The 18,786-nt window shown below is 37.3% G+C and overlaps 1 protein-coding gene across 5 annotated transcripts in view; it reads left to right on the plus strand.

Annotated features, from left to right (window-relative positions):
* Positions 1-18,786, plus strand: part of LOC117400425 (engulfment and cell motility protein 1-like) — a 159,807-nt gene that overhangs the window by 37,685 nt on the left and 103,336 nt on the right. For 3 of the 5 annotated variants that reach the window (XM_059022937.1, XM_059022939.1, XM_059022938.1), the window contains exons 6-14: positions 1,174-1,343; positions 5,209-5,244; positions 9,238-9,337; positions 9,917-10,068; positions 10,566-10,644; positions 11,457-11,501; positions 14,449-14,499; positions 14,604-14,726; positions 16,229-16,357. In XM_059022937.1, the coding sequence (XP_058878920.1) occupies positions 1,174-1,343; positions 5,209-5,244; positions 9,238-9,337; positions 9,917-10,068; positions 10,566-10,644; positions 11,457-11,501; positions 14,449-14,499; positions 14,604-14,726; positions 16,229-16,357 (885 nt within the window). The remainder of the gene's footprint in view (positions 1-1,173; positions 1,344-5,208; positions 5,245-9,237; positions 9,338-9,916; positions 10,069-10,565; positions 10,645-11,456; positions 11,502-14,448; positions 14,500-14,603; positions 14,727-16,228; positions 16,358-18,786) is intronic. The other 2 variants (XM_034000371.3, XM_034000373.3) reach the window with 1 other exon arrangement.

Below are 18,786 nucleotides of genomic sequence, written 5' to 3' on the forward strand. Positions count from 1 at the left end.
GAATTTGCGCTTATCAAAAACGTGAAAGTTCAGGGGCTCCCGAGAGGCGCATCCAGTAAAGGCATTCTGCCTGGAGTGCGGGATGCACCCTATCCTTGGAGATCGCCAGTTCGAATCCAGACTATGCAACTGCCGACTGTGGACGGGAGTTCCCATGGGGCGGCGCACAATTAGCGCTGCCCAGGCTGGGAGTGTTAGGTCAGCTGGGGAATCCTTGGCACACTTGCATATGTGCAATTCAGAACTGCGTGGTCCTCCGACGCTGTAGTTCTGTAATGGCTTCATGGCGGGCTTGCAGTGCGAAAAAAGCGGATGGCTGACGACACACATTTCTGAGGATGCAAGTGCTCATCTTCGTCTCTCTCTCTCCCGAGTTAGTGCCGGGGTTGCAGCGGTAAGCCGGGTTGAATAATTGGGCATTCCAAATTGGGAGAAAATCGGGGGTAAAGTAATAATAAAAAAAACCCAAATGAGTTCAACCAAAACCAACACAACAAGAGCCAAGTGAAAAATTAAATCGCAAGGCAAACCATTTCAGACATTCTTAAAAGAAAAGATGCGTGCTTAAAAGCAACATGGAGAAAACCTGAATGCCAGGAGAAAGCGCCTGAATCCTTCATGCAGGTACAGTACTAACAAGTGAATGGTTTAAACAGGCTTGTGTTAATAACAGGTACAAATTTTGTTGAGGCATTGTTGTGTTTTAAAGTTTTCTGAGGCAGTATTGTGTTTTTTATACTGTTTGTACAGTAATATATATATATTTTGTTAAGAGTTCAAATATGTTTGCCTTTTATCTTTTTTTAGAGGCAGTATTAGATTTTTTTACAGTAACTCTGTAATCCAGCACACTGTCTAATTCGGCACAATTTTCTGGTCCTGTGACACCAGATTGTACAGGTTTTGCTGTAGATCACTTTCTATAACAAATTCAAAAGGGCATCGATATTCAGATCCACCACTGTTTGGGTCATCAAAAAGGACTGTTCTGTATGGCAGAAGCACCTGATCCATATTCTCTAAGCTAGTTTTAATAAGCAAACCAGGTAGAGAATTGAAATAAATAAACTTGGCAGCTGACAACTACACCACACTTGGGTTTTATCATGCAGTTAGTTCAGATTTTCCCCGATACTGAGGTAACAGGCATTTCCCTGGATTTTTGGTTTGCAGGCTCAAACAGCACAGCAGCTTCACGAGAGGATCCAGTCCTCCAGCATGGATGCCAAGTTAGAAGCACTCAAAGACCTGGCCAGCTCTTCCCGAGACATCACCTTCGCCCAGGAGTTTATTAACCTGGATGGCATCTCTCTCCTGACTCAGATGGTAGAGAGTGGAACAGAGTAAGTCATGTTTTTATACTTCTAAACTAATGCTTGAAGGGGTTACACAGTAGCTAATGGAAAAAATCCATAATCTTTGTCATGCACTTCACTACGCATGTCTAGTACCATGCTAGGTGGTAAAAAATCTCTCAATTTACATACCTTACCTTTAGGTGGTCTGTTTTACTAGTTCTTCCTAGGTGTTCAAAGTCAACGCCTGTCAGCCATTGGGGTAAGTAGCTGGTTGGTTAATGTTGGGCAGAAAAGACTGGAGAGAATTACACTCTCTAAAACTGAATCTCATGACTGACACCCCAAAGACATTTGTGAGGTGAAGTGACCTAGGAAGTACAAGAATAACAAACTGTGTGTCATTTAAAATATGAAAAATAATGCATAATGCGAGACCTGCAATTGAAGTGCATGACTGGTTAGATGGATAGAAAGATAGATAATATAATTATATATAATTAGCTGTAGCCCCTTTTTAAGACAATCAGTATTATTTATGGTTACTATAAAAGTTGCTCATTATAACCAGTGCTGTATGAGCACTGTATTTGATGCCCAGTATACTGTAGACAAGCCATGGACCTGACTTCACCCGCATGTTGTGGTGCGCCGTACAATTATGGGTCATCATTGCAAATACAAACAACTGTAAAAACTTGAATCAAAATTTACGCAAAAAAAAATCCTGCGACACACAACCAGCTTTTTCCACTGTTTGTAGCACAAACCAGGTGCTTGTTGTGGCATACTAGGTATAATACTATACCAGGAACTTTACAGGGGTATGGTTTACTTTTTAATTTTCAACCTTAAACTTTTCAACAGTGTACTGGGAGATAACTTCAAGATAACCAAACAAACAGAATGTATGACTTGTACTGAAAAAAAGTCATAAAAATGTAATACTGTATACAGCACAGACATATTGGTGCAATATTGAGTGGAATTATTTTCTCTAGACCTCTATTCCAGTATGAACTGCTGAAAGGGTTGTTTGACTTGGATTATTTGGCAGATCATTTGATCTGTTTGCAGGGCTGTTCAGTGAAAAGGCAGCTGGTTAAAAACAAAAAATATCTATTTTAACGGGCCACTGAATTACTATTTAAAACAATTATTATTATAAGACTCTGAGATACAGGCAAGCAGAGAACAACAAACTCCAATCAATCTCAAAGTAATACGGCCACCATATGTCCTAGAAAATGCTTCCTAAAAACTAACAAACCAATCAAAACGTGGCTGATTGACTTTAGGATTCTGTTTCATTAAAAAAAACAAGATAAAGAAACAAACAAGGAGCTAAGAGGATATATGAAATCTTGAGAGGGAATACAGCCGAAGGTTACAGCCAAAGACTGCATGCTGACTGGTAATTCGGTTTTCAAATCTCAGTCCAGCACCACTTGTGTGCAATACTGTGTGACTCCTCCAAATGGAAGTCAGCTTGTCTTCTTGTGGATTCTGTACATTGTAATTTGAATTGCAATTCCCCATTTTAAAATGTTAGCTTATTACAGACATTTATTAGGATGAGATGCTGTTCTACATTATGTGGATGTTGGTCATGGTGACCTACATACATATTCATGGTAATGACAACTGTAATTTGTCATTTTTCCAACATAACCCTGATGAATCTCCCATTGCACTCGAATTCTTGGAATACCTGAATAGATAAGCCTACATTTTGCATTAAAGCAATTAAAAATAGAGGATCTATAAATTAATCTCAATTTCAACAGCAGCAGGCACAATGTTCTGTACTTGCTATCCTTCAAGTTTTCCGTATTACAATCTGGCTATTGTGTCTGCTCTTGAATAGCCACCAAAATCCAGTAGCATGAACTCCAGAATAAACTGTGTTTGGAGTACATATTAGTTACAGCAGGAATTGTTTTATTTAAATTGCCCTCCCTTCCATTTTTTGTGATGACAGTAATTATGATCATTAATTACAATCACTTAAAAATCTAATAATGTGCAGGTCAAAATATATATAATCACAGTAGTACCAATCTCTTAATATATTTATTAAATTATGTTTTATTTGTTTCAAACTATAAACACCTTGCATTCTTTGTGATTTAAGTTACTGGAACCCTGCGATGCAAAATTAAACATTGTTATTCACTGCAGCCATCAATTCTAAGATGAAACCTATTACAGTGCAATGTAAGCTGCAAGATGTCTGTAGCACAGTATATAGGGGCCCTCTAGTGGGGCAGGGGAAAGCATACCATTTTAATATATTGTTTTTATTCTATTTGCAAATATGATACTCCTTAGAAGGCAATGAATGGGACGTCATGAGTTCGAGTCCAGGCTATTCCACCGCCCACCATGGACGGGAGCTCCCAGGGGGCGGCACTCAATTGGCCGTGCGTCGCCCGAGGGGAGGGAGGGTTAGGTCGGCCAGGGTGTCCTCGGCTCACCGCGCACCAGCGACCCCTGTAGTCTGGCCGGGCACGTGCGGGCTTGCCTGTAAGCTGCCCAGAGCTGCGTTGTCCTCCGACGCTGTAGCTCTGAGGCGGCTGCACGGTGAGTCTGCAGAGTGTAAAGAATCGGGCGGCTGACGGCACACGCTTCGGAGGACAGCGTGTGTTCATCTTCGCCCCTCCCGAGTCAGCGCAGGGGTGGTAGCGGTGAGCTGAGCCTAAAAATAATTGGGCATTTCAAATTGGGGAGAAAATAATAAAAACTAATTGGCAACGACTAAATTATTAAAATAAAAAAAAGAAGGCAATAAATGGTCGTTCTTGCAGATTAACCCAACGTCATGCTCAAAAATGTTTAATCGCAGTTCTAGCGTTCACATGTTTCTACCTTATTTAAAACATGTACATTGACGATGGTTACATTCCATAAGGGACACAGAGAAATCCCCCAGAGACAGGGATGTACCTTTTTATGGTATTTTGGTAATCGTCACTAGAGTATATGATGATTTTCAGTGTGTAAACTCAGTCTTTAAATTCACTGCCCTTTAGATCAACATGGGTCCTATTTTTATCTTTTTTTTGTGCCTTGCTAACAGGACATCCCTGAATTAATCATTGGGTCTGACAAATAAACTAATAAATAAATAAATACATACATACATACATGATTGTGTTGAACCATAATGGTGACCGCTCTACTGATTTGTTGCAGTATTCTTCTTCTTACTAAATTGTGCTTGCATGCTCCATGAACTGCAGATTATCATCAAAATGAATGTAATGAAAGATGTTGTGGTCACACTTTTAAAATGCTGGATTCAAAAACCGTTTGAAGTTTTTGCCATTTCTTTCCAGTTATCAAATAATTTTTAAATGAAGGTGCTTTCAACCTTAATTTTTTGTTTAAATCGGTAATTTCAAACAGAGGTCAAGTCGAGTTTAACCTCTTGTTAACTTCAAATCACTGATTCAATTGAATTGAAATATGAGGTGCAACCAAGGGAATTTACAGTATGTGTTTCTGTTTAATATTTGTGTATATTCTTTGTAGTAACCTTCTATAAGTTTAGGAATGTGGTTTAAAACATGTTATACCTATTGTCACCATCAACTGGCATTCCTTCTTGCATGTTATTATTAATTTTTTTTTTTTTTGCAGGAGGCAACTACAAACTTCATCGTGTTTTTATGATGGGTTATGTTTATCATTAGTGTGGTGAAAAGTCACTCATTCAAAATGGTTCAGGACTAGTGTCTTATCTTGGGTTCATTTTGTCTAACTATGCTATAAGAGAGAATTTTACCTGAGCACGATTCCTTTTTTTGTGGGCTTTTGCCACTTCATTTAACGTAGAACAGACTATAAATGCTGTAACATTAATCTGTTTGGTATGCTGTCATCCTGACGAGAAAGTTTTAAATTTTTGCAGACGATATCAGAAACTGCAGAAGATAATGAAGCCCTGGTAAGAATTAATTTGGATAACCACACTGTCTAATACTGTTTGAATCTATTTACTGCTTTGCATGATTTGTTCTGGTCCTGGTGCTTAAAAAAACACAAAAAAAACTGCTCCAATCTCTATCTTCCACTGTTTGATTTATTATTTTGTAATTATTATTATTTTTCTTTGTCTGCATTTCTTTTTTCTTTTGCATGTGGTATTGGGCACTTAATCTTTGCAGCATTTACAGACTGCATTTGTTGATTTTAATACATTACTCATTAGTGCTTCCTCATCTAGCACGTTACAAATCTAAAAGTGAACAAGCAAGTTGAACTGGATATGAGTCATATAAAGTTGTATGCTATATATTGACTGCCAGATGGCTGGTGACTTGCCACAGATATTAAAATGTTCCCTTGTTTGTTAGTCTCTAGTTACTTCTGGCTTTTTTAAATGACCATTTTGTGAAATAATCTGCCTTTTTTGAAACTGTTAAATAAAAAATAGGCATTAAAAAGGCAGTCATACCATTGAAAAGCATATACTGTACAATCCATTTTGACAGCCAGCTGTGACATTTTTCAACACAATTATGACAATTTATTTTGTCAAATTAAGTATTTTATTTGATTATTTATTTGTTTATCTGTTTTTAGCATTTTTTTAAAATGTGAACTTCAGTTTATTAAAAAAAAGGTGAAGCAAGTTAATGCTGGAGGACACATCATCCTTATTTTTGAACAACAGTCTGGCAACTACATTTAGAGTCTGGCTGCTCTACAAATAAGACAACAAGCCTTTTGGAGATTGCATTTGTTGTCTGTCAGATAAGTTCTTCTTTTTGGAAGCTAAAAAAAAAAAAGAAAATTAGGAATCAAATAAATGCCTGCCCGCTTCCATGTGCAAAAACGTACTCGCCACTTGCAAATCAGTACCGAAACTAATTAATGTTCTGTTGATTAACCTGTTGTGTGCTTCTCTGTGTGGTTTTACACCAATGTCCGGATTTAAAGTTATCTTTTAATAGAAATATTACACATAGGCATACATGGGAGGGGGGCGGTTTGTTATATTAGGCCCGATTTATCTGATCATTTACTGTAGTTAACATTTTGAACCAGTTTCTTTGGTCGTGGTACACAACATGAAAAAACCACTAACATTAAGTAGGAGCTATATTGAGTTATTTCAGCTTTGGAAAAACAGAAACATTAACACTTAGTTTTGTTATATAAATATAAAATTCAAGAGTTGTATTTAATTTATTTTGAAGGTGTGTTGTGGGACGAGTGGATCATGATGCAATTTTGTTTGTACAGGTAGTTTTTAGTAACACACTGGTACTGATTATGGATGATGGTTTTATTGATCTATTTTTTCTTAAACTTACTAACCGTGTTGCATACAGAACAAAAATATAGTAAACAATATGATTTTTATTTTTCTAAACAGTAAATTTCCCTGTAGGGGATAAATATCTTTAGCAAATGGGAAATGCTCCCATTGTAATGAAACTTGCTATTGACCTTTACCACGTTATTGAGTGTATCATAATCTCGGAGTGCCTGCTGTATGTCTTACTTACATTTTAACTATACAGAGCCCATTATCCATTTGCAATATGACACAACTGTGTGTGATATACTCTAATATCGCCATGCCCCGGGTGTGTTGCATTCACGAGGTGAAGCCGAGTGGCTTCAACCGCCCGGGGTGTGGTGATATATCACACACCCTGAAGTGCCACGTAATAGGTCTAATATTTATTTAGTTATAAAATGAATACTGAATAAGGTGTCTGTGTTATAAAGTGCCAGTACAGCTTTTCTTCAGTTCAAATACTGTATCAAAAGGGAGAGACAGAAACGGAAGTTAGACTGAGAAGTTGTTTACAGTTTGAACAACACCGGTACTGTATTTACTGTTGAAATATTAAATGAATCAATAGTTTAGGGAATTGGGGGACATGCTGTAGGAGCGTTATATCTGAGGCGCGTTATAATCGAGAGCCTTATAGCGAGGGAGCACTGTACTACGAAAATACAATATGAAATAGGATGCAACAAGTTAGGATTACAAAAAGTTATATCTACAATGACATAGTAGTAGTGCAAGGATAGTGCATAAGCTGAGGATCCAGTAATGTGGTTCGTAGGTCAGGCAAGCCATAGTAAGAGGGGTAGATCAAGAGCAGTCTAACCAGGTGGGTTAAGGCAGAAGGCAGTGAAGAGCAGTAATTTGGGGTATATGGAGGAACCTATTTTGCTGTTTTTCTTTTGGTTCATATGTCACCTGTGTGTGTGTATATATGTGTATACATACATACATACATACATACATACATACATACATACATACATACATACATACATACATACATACATACATACATACAGTGCTCACCCTTTATAACGCTATAGTGAGGAGCCATAGTTACAAGACCGTGCTATTTGTGTTCCGCCTTATAACGAGTATAAAAGGGTTACTGTAATGGCATTATGGAGCGAATGGGAGCCACAACCCTTCCGTGTTATGACCGATTCCGCACTATAACAGGGCGCCTTACAATGGGTGAGCACTGTGTATGTGGAGAAGTGGTTATTCATTTGTGAGAAACTTGATCTGGTAATTATTTAGCTTAAGCTATTAAGGGACTCTAGGGGTATATGATGGTATTTGATGTGATGTTTACTGCTTTAAACGAATTAGATGTTTTTAGAGAAAGAAAAAGGAAATACATTGGGGTAGTACCATGAAGTGTCTGTAGATGGTGTTCTAACCTTGGAAACTTGAAATGGCTGCAGTATAATGCATGATCTGAAGAGGGGCCTGTTACTCCTACTACCACTTAGAATTTGTCAATGAAAATTGAAACTTCTGTATAACTAAGCTTTAAAATATTCTATGTCAACTATGTCGACTTTTTTTTCACATACAGTAGCTCAGTTTATTAGATAATCGTATGTTTTTCTAAGTAAGTCATTTACACTAAGTAAACCAAAATGATGAAACTAGTAAGAGGTTATGTTTATTAGCTTTAGCTTTAGATTTTTAGATATGAGCATTTCTATGTCTTAATCACTTCAACACAAGAAGCATAGTTGGTTGATTATCCCCTGCATACTGTATATGCGTCCTTTACATATGTAGACAAAAAAGAGGCTATTGATGTGAAGGTAGTTTTAAATGGTACAGTTTCTACAACCTCAAGTAACTGGACTAATGGGACAGCAGTCTGGTTAGCTGATATTCTGGACAACTGACCCACACATTGTAATGAGGACACATAGCAAGACCCCCAATTACCACAAGTGCCTATTGTACATCTGCCTGCTTTAAAAGAGCAACAGCACATTCCGTTATGTATTTCTGCTCCCTGCGATACCCAAATTGACCTCTAACAGAATAAAAAAAGTACCTTGTTGGTGAATATGCCCCTGTTTTTCTATAGTTCATCCCACATACTGACATCAGAGATTTCCTTACTGCGGCCAGAAATCAAAATCTGAGACATTACAAGTAATGTAAAACAAATAAATAAATTGTGAACGCTTGGACTCTGAATGATTGGGGGATAGAGAACATTTTATATCCTCAGAAAAGTAAATAACTTTTTTGCTGATCGATTGTGTTTTAACTACAAACACTGCAACTAACCAAATGAAACGTGCAGGCCGTACTTAACTCTACCTTGTGATTTTTAAATCAGGACTAACTGCTTGAATTATTTTGGTTTGGTTTGGTTTGATTAGATGCTATGCGTACTAATGAGACGGTAACCAGGCATGGGGAATGCATGTCAACCATGCCAAACGGTTCTGTTTTCAGATGGCAGTGCTGGTGGAAATAACCGATCTTGTGGAACTGTGTCCTGTCTGTGTTTCTCTCCTGTCCAAACCTAGCTTCTTTTCTTTCTTTGGCTGACTGTGTTTCCTGTCACGCTTTGCTGTGCTTCCCGTTTTAAACAGAGATGACGGACACTATGTGCTGTTGTGTTTTTATTTGTTCCAGTTTCGGAGATATGTTGTCCTTTATGCTGACTGCATTTGTAGAGTTGATGGATCACGGAATAGTCTCCTGGGACACTTTCTCAGTGGCTTTTATCAAAAAGGTAAGAGCTGCAAGAAAAACATTTTGTAAGTAGATACTTGGTCAGACATTAAGCAATGCAAAGAAAAGGTGATCTGGTGCCCTCAGTGGTTTAAACATTTTTTTATTTTATTTTTATTAGTGGATAAAAATAGTTCACATAAGTGTACAGCTGTGCCTTTAGTCCAGTGTCAGCTTGACTTTTTGTGATGGTGTGGCAAGGATGACGTCAGTGGCCAGGCTGTTGTAACCAGGAAAAGACTCTGAGGCAGAGAATGTAGGTTTAATCGCTGGTGCACACATAATAATAATAATAATAATAATAATAATAATAATAATAATAATAATAATAATAATAATAATAATAATAATAATAATAATAATAATAATAATAATAAAACAAAACACTAAACATTAAACAGAACAAAAACACATTAACAAAATAACAGGCACAAGGGCCAAAACATTCACAGACGTAAATAAATATATGCAAACAGGTCTTTGTTCAAATTACTTAAATTGCAGTACTAAAAAAAATGCACCAAACTTTTATACATGCCTGCAATGTTGTTGTGTTTTTTTTTTTTTTTTTGTAATATAGATAGCAAGTTATGTAAACAAATCTGCAATGGATGTGGCAGTTTTGCAGAGGTCCCTCGCCATTTTGGAATTAATGGTGTTGAATAGTCATGACCTCTACCAGAAGGTGGCGCAAGAGATTACCATTGGCCAGCTCATCCCACATCTACAAGGGTGAGTGTTTTATTGTGGTGCTTCTCTTCTACAGAACCCACTTTTGTGATGCTATATTGTGAATCTAGACTCTCAAAATGGATTGGAAAGATTAAAACTGCTGTTTGTATTTACCTGTAAACATTTTAGGGTGACTTTTCAGACTGCCATCGGAGTCATGGGAGAGAGTGCCTATCCTTCTGTCCACTCGTCCGCTTTGTACGCATGTCTGACGTTTTTACATGCACACACTATGAATGCAGGTCATGGTGATCTGCTTTTTCATGATCCTGATAATTGTGTAATTACAGTTGTGGTGGTGGGTGTGTTATACTAACATGCATGACAGACAGGTGTTGCTCCAATGAAATGTGTTCCCTTCATTGCAACTGTTTAAATGTTTGAGCATTCATTGGGTGCTGTATATACATAATAACCTTAAATTATCTGGTATTTTTTGCAGTGTGTGTTTCTTCCTGAATATGTTTGGCTAACGTGTTATTATTTATTAATTACAGGGTTGATCAGGACATCCAGACATATACTATTGCTGTAATTAATGCACTGTTCCTAAAAGCACCAGCAGAAAAGAGACAGGTATCTGATGTTTTTTGTGTGCATGTTGCCATGGAAATGCTTTACTTTAAATGACTTGTGCACAGTAAATCCATTTTATACTTCCTATTGTCATACTTGATGGTTTACACAAGGTGTACTTAAAATTGACCTGTGATCGATTGCATTTTGAAGAATCTACCCTTTTAAGTATTGTTTGTTTGTATGTATGATACAAGCACTTTTTTTTAAGAATGGAATTTGTTAAGAATGGAGCATATTTACAGCACCCTTCAGGTGTGATTAACTGGATTCACTCTTATCAAAGCCCCTACAGCTTGAGTCTGTCTTGTGGTGTGTCGCACAGCAGTCTCACTCTTGATAAAGACCTGACTTTACTGATGGTGTCCATAAAGCTGTTCAGCCAAGCAACAAATACTTTATTTTAAAGGAAAAAAAAAACATGATTCATCCACTTTTTTAAATATTTTTTTTATAAAATGTAGCTGTTGCAAGTATATTCCAATCTCAGATATGCTCCCTTCTCTCATAAGCTATCACATTATGTAGTAGTGACAATGAATGTTAATAATAAAAAAAAGAAAATACCAATCATTTTGAATTGAATTACAAAGCATAATCTGACATCTTTGCCTCTCCATACTTCTGTGAGCTCATAATTGTAGCAGTGCTATTGGATGATAAACTGCAGTTTATTCTTTTTTTCCTATACAGTATATATTGATAATAACAATGCCTTGCTGCTTTTCTCTCTCTCGCTCTCACTCTCGCTCTCGCTCTCTCTCTCTCGCTCTCTCTCTCTCGCTCTCTGCTTTCTGCATCCTCTGCATTAGCTTGATTTGGAGGACAATGTTAACATCCTTGATTGTCCTCTAACAGTAAGTTTTCCTGTGGAGAGCCTCTGAAGATAGCTTTGTTTGTGTCCGAAACTTTGGTCTTTGGCTTTAGAGGTAGTACTGTATATTAAGGCAACCTAATGTATGCATCCAAAATCCCTGTTTGTTAATTGAAGAGTAGCCTATATAACAAAGTGTGCTCTCATTTGTGTGATAGGCATGGGATTTAGATTATCTAAAACATGAGTCATTCCATGTCAGGGGGGGACCAAAATTGAGAGAGCGCTGATTGAATAATCGATTCCATACAGATTTATTAGAAAATATTGATCATGCTTTGGGGTTCATGATATTTCACTGTCCTGACTTCGTGCCCCCCCACAACCGCAAGTCATTATCGGCCATTTAAGGACCTGCATGTCAATCAGTAACGCTTAAATGATTTTGCTTTGTAAAATGTAAATGGAATATAAAAATATCTGGTTTGTTATTTTAAAGTATTTTCTTCATTCCAGCTGGCTCTTCTTTAAACACTATAAGCCCAGAGAAATAAAGGCATTTTTCTTCAGGCCTGCTCTCTATAAAGTTCTCTTATTTATTCAGAGAAAGCTGCTCTTTTAAGTTAATCAAAGCAGTCTTCAGCTTTGCAGTGCCACCTGCACCTAGAGCTGTCACAAATAACACTATGTAACACAATTTTTGTTCCTGGGTAGTAAGTGTTATTTCCTAATTGCTTATGCCTCAAAAGTATAGAAAATGGCTATTATTCCCCACAAACTTTGCTTTTGTGACCAGGACAGTGATATTTTGAAATTTACCTATTTCCAATGAGAAAACGGGCGAATTTGTGTCTTTTCGTTCACATAAAGTCAGAAAAAAACAACATATGAATCCAAATTAACATGTATTTATACTAAACTAATACAAAAATGACTACAAAAGATTTAGAAGCGAGTAGTTTTTCGAGATTTACGATTATACTGTAAATCACTTTCACGAATCAGCCCCCAAATGTAGTCTCCCATCATGTTCTCGTTATACTATCCTTGGTAGCAGCGTTCAAAGTCCAGTATATCCTGGTGGAAGCGCTCGCCTTGCTTCTCCGAGTACGCTCCCATGTTCTCCTTGAATTTATCAAGATGAGCATCAAGGATATGGACTTTGAGGGACATCCTACAGCCCATTGTGCCGTAGTTCTTCACCAGAGTCTCAACCAGCTCCACATAGTTTTCGGCCTTGTGATTGCCCAGGAAGCCCTGAACCACTGCGACAAAACTGTTCCAAGCCGCTTTCTCCTTACTAGTGAGCTTCTTGGGGAATTCATTGCACTCCAGGATCTTCTTTATCTGTGGTCCGACGAAGACACCGGCTTTGACCTTTGCCTCAGACAGCTTAGGGAAGAAGTCTTGAAGGTACTTGAAGGCTGCCGACTCCTTATCTAGAGCTCTGACAAATTGTTTCATAAGGCCCAATTTGATGTGCAGTGGTGGCATCAGCACCTTCCGGGGGTCCACCAGTGGCTCCCACTTGACGTTGTTCCTCCCCACAGAGAACTCGGTCCGCTGTGGCCAGTCCCGCCTGTGGTAGTGCGCCTTGGTGTCCCTGCTGTCCCAAAGGCAAAGATAGCAAGGAAACTTGGTAAAACCGCCTTGGAGACCCATCAGGAATGCCACCATTTTGAAGTCTCCTATGACCTTGATGCCATCTCAGAAAAATGCAGATATGTATCCACTTAGGCAGCTGGAACTAAACTGAACTGGTGGGCTTAAGGCCCCTGTATTTATACTACTATTTATATTACTGGAAAGTTCTAGAAGTTACTCCAAGTTTACTTAGCACTGAATCTATCTGGAATGTTCTGGAAAATAGGTAAATTTCAAAATATCACTGTCCTGGTCACAAAAGCAAAGTTTGTGGGGAATAATAGCCATTTTCTGTAATTTTGAGGCATAAGCAATTAGGAAATAACACTTACTGCCCAGGAACAAAAAAAATAAATAAATTGTTACATGGTGTAATGCATGAGAGGAGGAGAAGGTGTTAGCTTAAAATCCACGTGAAGGCCAGCACTTTCTAGTGGACTACGGCCTTGTTTGTTTAGTGTCAGCTTTTCATTTGACTTATTATTTAGTCATTTTATTCATTCATCGATATGGCTAGAAAAGGCCCCACTGAGACGCCTTACCTCATTTACAGAGTCTCCCTTTTGGCAGCTACAGCCTGGCCTGTTCACATGGATGACTGTACCATTCAGCGCCATCACCATTCCCTTTAGAAACCGAAAACAGAATATTTAAATTAATGTCCATCTTGGTGCTATACTTTAAGTATTGTGAATTATGGTTTTCAGTGTTTAAGATTATCTTGATTTATCAGTATCTTACTGTACCTCTTCCCCATGTTGGTATTCCAGGTTCCTATTCCAGAACACGCTGTGTCGCCTAGTTTAGCTCCATGATTTGTTATAAATGGGAAATTAGGAAATAAAAATAAATATTATGCAATATTATTGAGAAAAAAACAAAAAACCAAAAAACATATTTTCTAATTCTTGCCTGCATGTTCAAAATCTCTCATCCCCAGCTGCAGGGATTTTAAAATTCCACACATTTTCAGTTATCTATTAAGGTAGAATGGCCACTGTCTATTATTGTTATTATAAATAAGAATTATTTGTATTGTAAAAAAAAAAAAAATGCTTTTAAAAACCCTTGCTTTTTTATTACTCTTCTAATAGGCTTCAAGACCTATCTAATCCTAAATCAATGTAATTCTAGCTACGTCAACCCATGTCATTACCCATGTCTCTCTATCTTTCTCTATCTCTATCTTTGTACTGCACAGTGTAGTTGTACTGCTCTATGTCTAAGTGTGTGTTTCCTTATACAAAGTTAAAAGTAGTTATTGGTTTCCCTTACTCTTAATTGCTACTTCATACTAACCGGTAAAAGTCTACATTAACCAATCAGAAGTCTTAATTTCTCTGCAGGAAATGGCAAACATCTTGGCTCAGAAGCAGCTCCGCTCTATCATTTTAAGTGTAAGTTAAAAGTTAATTATAATTTTATATAAATCAGTGGAGAGAGGTTACATTTTTTAAAACGTTTTCTTTTCGTAACAGACTGTTATTCCTCTGGTCCACAGAATGTTATCCACAGCAACAGATCTATTAACTCTGAAATGGCTCATCAGCTCTATGTGCTTCAAGTGTTGACCTTCAACCTTCTGGAAGACCGGATGATGACAATGATGGATCCCCAGGATCAGGTGCTGTAGAAGAAATTGATATTATCATGTGCCCAAAATGTTTTATGTGACGGAAAACTGTCAGAACATCACTTAAATGGGTTCTGCAAGACCCCAAACTATACAGTATTATTATTATTATTATTATTATTATTATTATTATTATTATTATTATTATTATTATTATTATTTGTTTATTTAGCAGACGCCTTTATCCAAGGCGACTTACAGAGACTCGGGTGTGTGAACTATGCATCAGCTGCAGAGTCACTTACAATTACGTCTCACCCGAAAGACGGAAAACAAGGAGGTTAAGTGACTTGCTCAGGGTCACACAATGAGTCAGTGGCTGAGCCGGGATTTGAACCGGGGACCTTCTGGTTACAAGCCCTTTTCTTTAACCACTGGACCACACAGCCTCCTATCCCTAGACTTGTGGCTGACTATATAAGGGCACAAACCCATTTCCAAAAGGGATGCATTAGTTAGACCTCTCATGCAAGACTGCCTAACTAATGATTTAAGGGGTTTTAACTTTTCATACCCAAGTGTTTTTTTTTTTTTTTTAAACACAAGGAAATGCAGCGTTTTATTATATGAAGACCTCTGGTCAAGCATTAAGATTTGTGGTTCGTTAGCTACACCATTAATTCTCCAATAGCAAACAAGTTATTACAGTTGTAGTCAATTTTAGTAAAAGTTGAATTATTATTTATTATTTTTTTTACAAGAAAATCTTATTACTCTTTTTTGTATTGTCTGTGAAGTTTAAAAACCTTAGACATAATAAGGGTCTTGTACTGCATTTAAAAAAAAAAAAAAAAAAAGTTTTTAACCTAATTTATTTTTCCTCGTCATCATTTTCAACTTTTTAGCTATTCATGTGGACGAGGCACCTTCTTCCTTTTTTATTAATATTTGAATGCCTGAAATGAATAAATAAAGAGAAATAATACATACAGATACAAAATGTTTCAAGGGCACCTTAATCATTTTCTGAGGCACTCCATAATTCAGCAGCTGCTTTGAGCCCTGGTAATGAATATTTAGGGGTTTAACTAGAGCACTTTATTTATGTTGACACGTAGTCTCGGTCTAAAAGCTGGCACGCTTATTTTGTCAGTTTTATAATAAACCATTTATCTTCTGCTCATCCTAATGTTAATTAAATTTTACTGTCATGGCAGTACAGCTGTCGGAGAAGCAGATCCATTAGCACAGTCACGTGTTCATTAAACGCAGTTGTGCTACCCTAAACATTGGGGGCCAGGGGTGTTTAGCAGTGCTTTGTGAGAGAGAGAATTGGATTCACATTGCAGTTTGTTCCTATGCCTTGGTTGCATGTGATCTTCATAAATAATGCAAGCTTATAGTACAGCTTGAAATGGTTCAAACTTGGAGTTTTACTTCCAGAACCGTCTTCTGCAGTCTAATAAGCCACGAGAGTCACGCTAACAGACTATATTTGTTGTTGTTGTTCATTATTGTTTTCAAGACATCTGATTTCTTTGTTATTTTTGCAGGCCCAGCGAGATATCATTTTTGAGCTCCGTAGGATCGCATTTGATGTTGAGTGTGAACCTAATAACAGTGGTAGCATAGAGAAGCGCAAATCCATGTACACCAGGGACTACAAAAAGCTTGGATTCATTGTAAGTATGCATTTAGTATTGCCACTGGCAATTGATAAAGAAGGAGGGAGGAGATTGTTTTAATGATCTTTACATGCTAAATTCACTGCCTTATAACATTTAACTCTACTCCTATTGAAGACCTATTTCCACTGTATGTATATTGAAGTTCAATGTGAAGCACTGTGCACCGGTGCCTGTGCAAAACTAATATTTTTCCCACCCATTTATGCCGAAACAGTAGCATCCAAATATAGACGAGATAAAATAATCTTTTAATAGAAGCCGCATTCTGTCTTGCATCCATTTTCCTTAGCGGTACTCCAGAGCCGTTTGTCTGTAAGCATCCTTCTGTCTGTTAACCCAGTCTTCCATCTCTCCTTGGGCCTATTCTCATTTGCCATTGTTTGCCTACATTATTGCTCATCCAAAAAGTTCACAGCTGCTGTTGTTATTTTGCTTACAGACACCTGTTATATAAGGTCTGAAAATGCTCAAAAAAAAAATTTGGACTGGGTCCAATGACAGAGACCAACATTTATATCAGAAGCTGAAGTATTAAGTTGCCCGACATCTCTTATGTTGGTTTTGCTAGCAGGGCGCAGAGCTACTTTATTCAATACCAATGACTGGATGGTAAACTCTGTGAATTTAACATTAATAAATAAATAAATAAATAAATACAGTTATATCCCAAACCATCTAGATGTACTGCTATAGCAATACTGTGTTTAAGAAATATAACTGTTATCTTTGTGTTCTAAATATAAAAAAGAAACCCAATGTTTAATTCAAAGATGCGCTGAGACTGCACTTGTTGTTGAAGTCAGAAAAAGGAAAGTTCGGAAAAGTTGTAAATTAACCAAGAGCATTTTACTATTCGTTAGACAGTGTGTGATGGCCTCTGACATTTGCTTGTTTGCAATGGCTGTCCTGCTGGGAGAAACGACAATTGTTAGTGTTACACTGACTGACTATCCTGCATTTGTCAGCCAGCTTGTTATTGCATGACCTACTTTGGGGCTTTCATATTTCTCTCTCTCTCTCTCTCTCTCTTTCTCTCTCGCTCTCTCTCTCGCTCTCTCTCTCTCTCTCTCTCTCTCTCTCTCTCTCTCTCTCTCTCTTTTTTCTGTGGGGGTTATTTATATGCAGCACTTTATGTTTCTGTCACCTGCGTACAAACCTAAGAGGTTGAAGAGATTTTTGTAATATAATCTCATTGACTGTAATATGTGCACTGGGTATACAAGTTTAGAATTATAAACAGTGTGTTGCCATATTGTCTTGTTCAACTGCATTTTTATTTTATCATAATCATAATTATGATAAATCATTATCATAATTTTGTTTTTGGCCAAAGCAGACCCTCTATAACAGTGATACTCGAGTCCTGGTCTTTATTCCAATCAGATCCTAAATTAGTTAATTGCCTCTTAACAGCTTCAATTAACTACATTAGAAAATATGGAGTAAAAACTTGGACTGGATTAGATCTCGAGGGCCAGAGTTCAGTACCACTGTACGGTCACATCACATGGTTTATCAAGGTATATTTTGCTCATTTTGAGTTTTAAGTATACATGAAATTGCAGAAAGAGGTTTGACATAGAAATTAAGCTGTCCTTTTATATGTTTGGGCTTGAAAGCAGGTTTCTTCCATAGCTGTCTGTATTCTCTTAGCATTTCAGGTTTTTGGCCGCCTGCCCTATTTCAGTTTGAATTCTGTGCATATGCTTTGATGTACAATTCCATGAACTGCAGTGTGGCTAAGTAACTGATTTTTTTTTTTTTTTTAATCATTTTTTCTTTATCAAGAAAATTGAGGGACCTTATGTGGTCCATGATTTTTTAGCCCTGATTTGATATGGGTGAAAGAATACTTAACCAATGTATTCATTGGATAGTTTCTTTCCATTTCTTTCCATCTTTTTCTTACAACACTAATTGCTAAAATAAAAATATTGTTGGGTGTTTTCTATCCCATCTCAAATCCCCCATGCAGCTCCTATTCAGCTTTTCGATTCGATTTAGAAATAATGAGGTCTGATGGAACTTATTTATTTCAGCAATTTTTTTGCAAAAATCAAAAAATGCAAATTCAAAAGTATTCATACCCTTTGATGCTATGATAGTATTGTCTACAATGTGCTAGAAATTTCAGTATGATAATGTAGAATCTAATTCTTGAAAATGTTGTATTGTAGGTGAACATTCTTAACCACCCAGCTGCTTATCCCGCGATTTCCACGTGGAGCGCATACGAGTCCAAATGTGTCACTACCGTGAGAATAGCATGCAGGTGCTTATGAGTGCATCTGCAAAGCTTAACATGTCTTTAACGTGCTTCAATGAAAAAAAAAAAACTGTATTGTAAAAGTGTGTGTAGTTTTCTTTTTTACGGACAGATGGCAGCAGTCCCTAAGAAATGTGCTTGACAGACCTGGTAATCT

This window comes from Acipenser ruthenus, chromosome 4 (genome assembly GCF_902713425.1).
Source record: "Acipenser ruthenus chromosome 4, fAciRut3.2 maternal haplotype, whole genome shotgun sequence".
Taxonomy (NCBI): Eukaryota; Metazoa; Chordata; class Actinopteri; order Acipenseriformes; family Acipenseridae; genus Acipenser; species Acipenser ruthenus.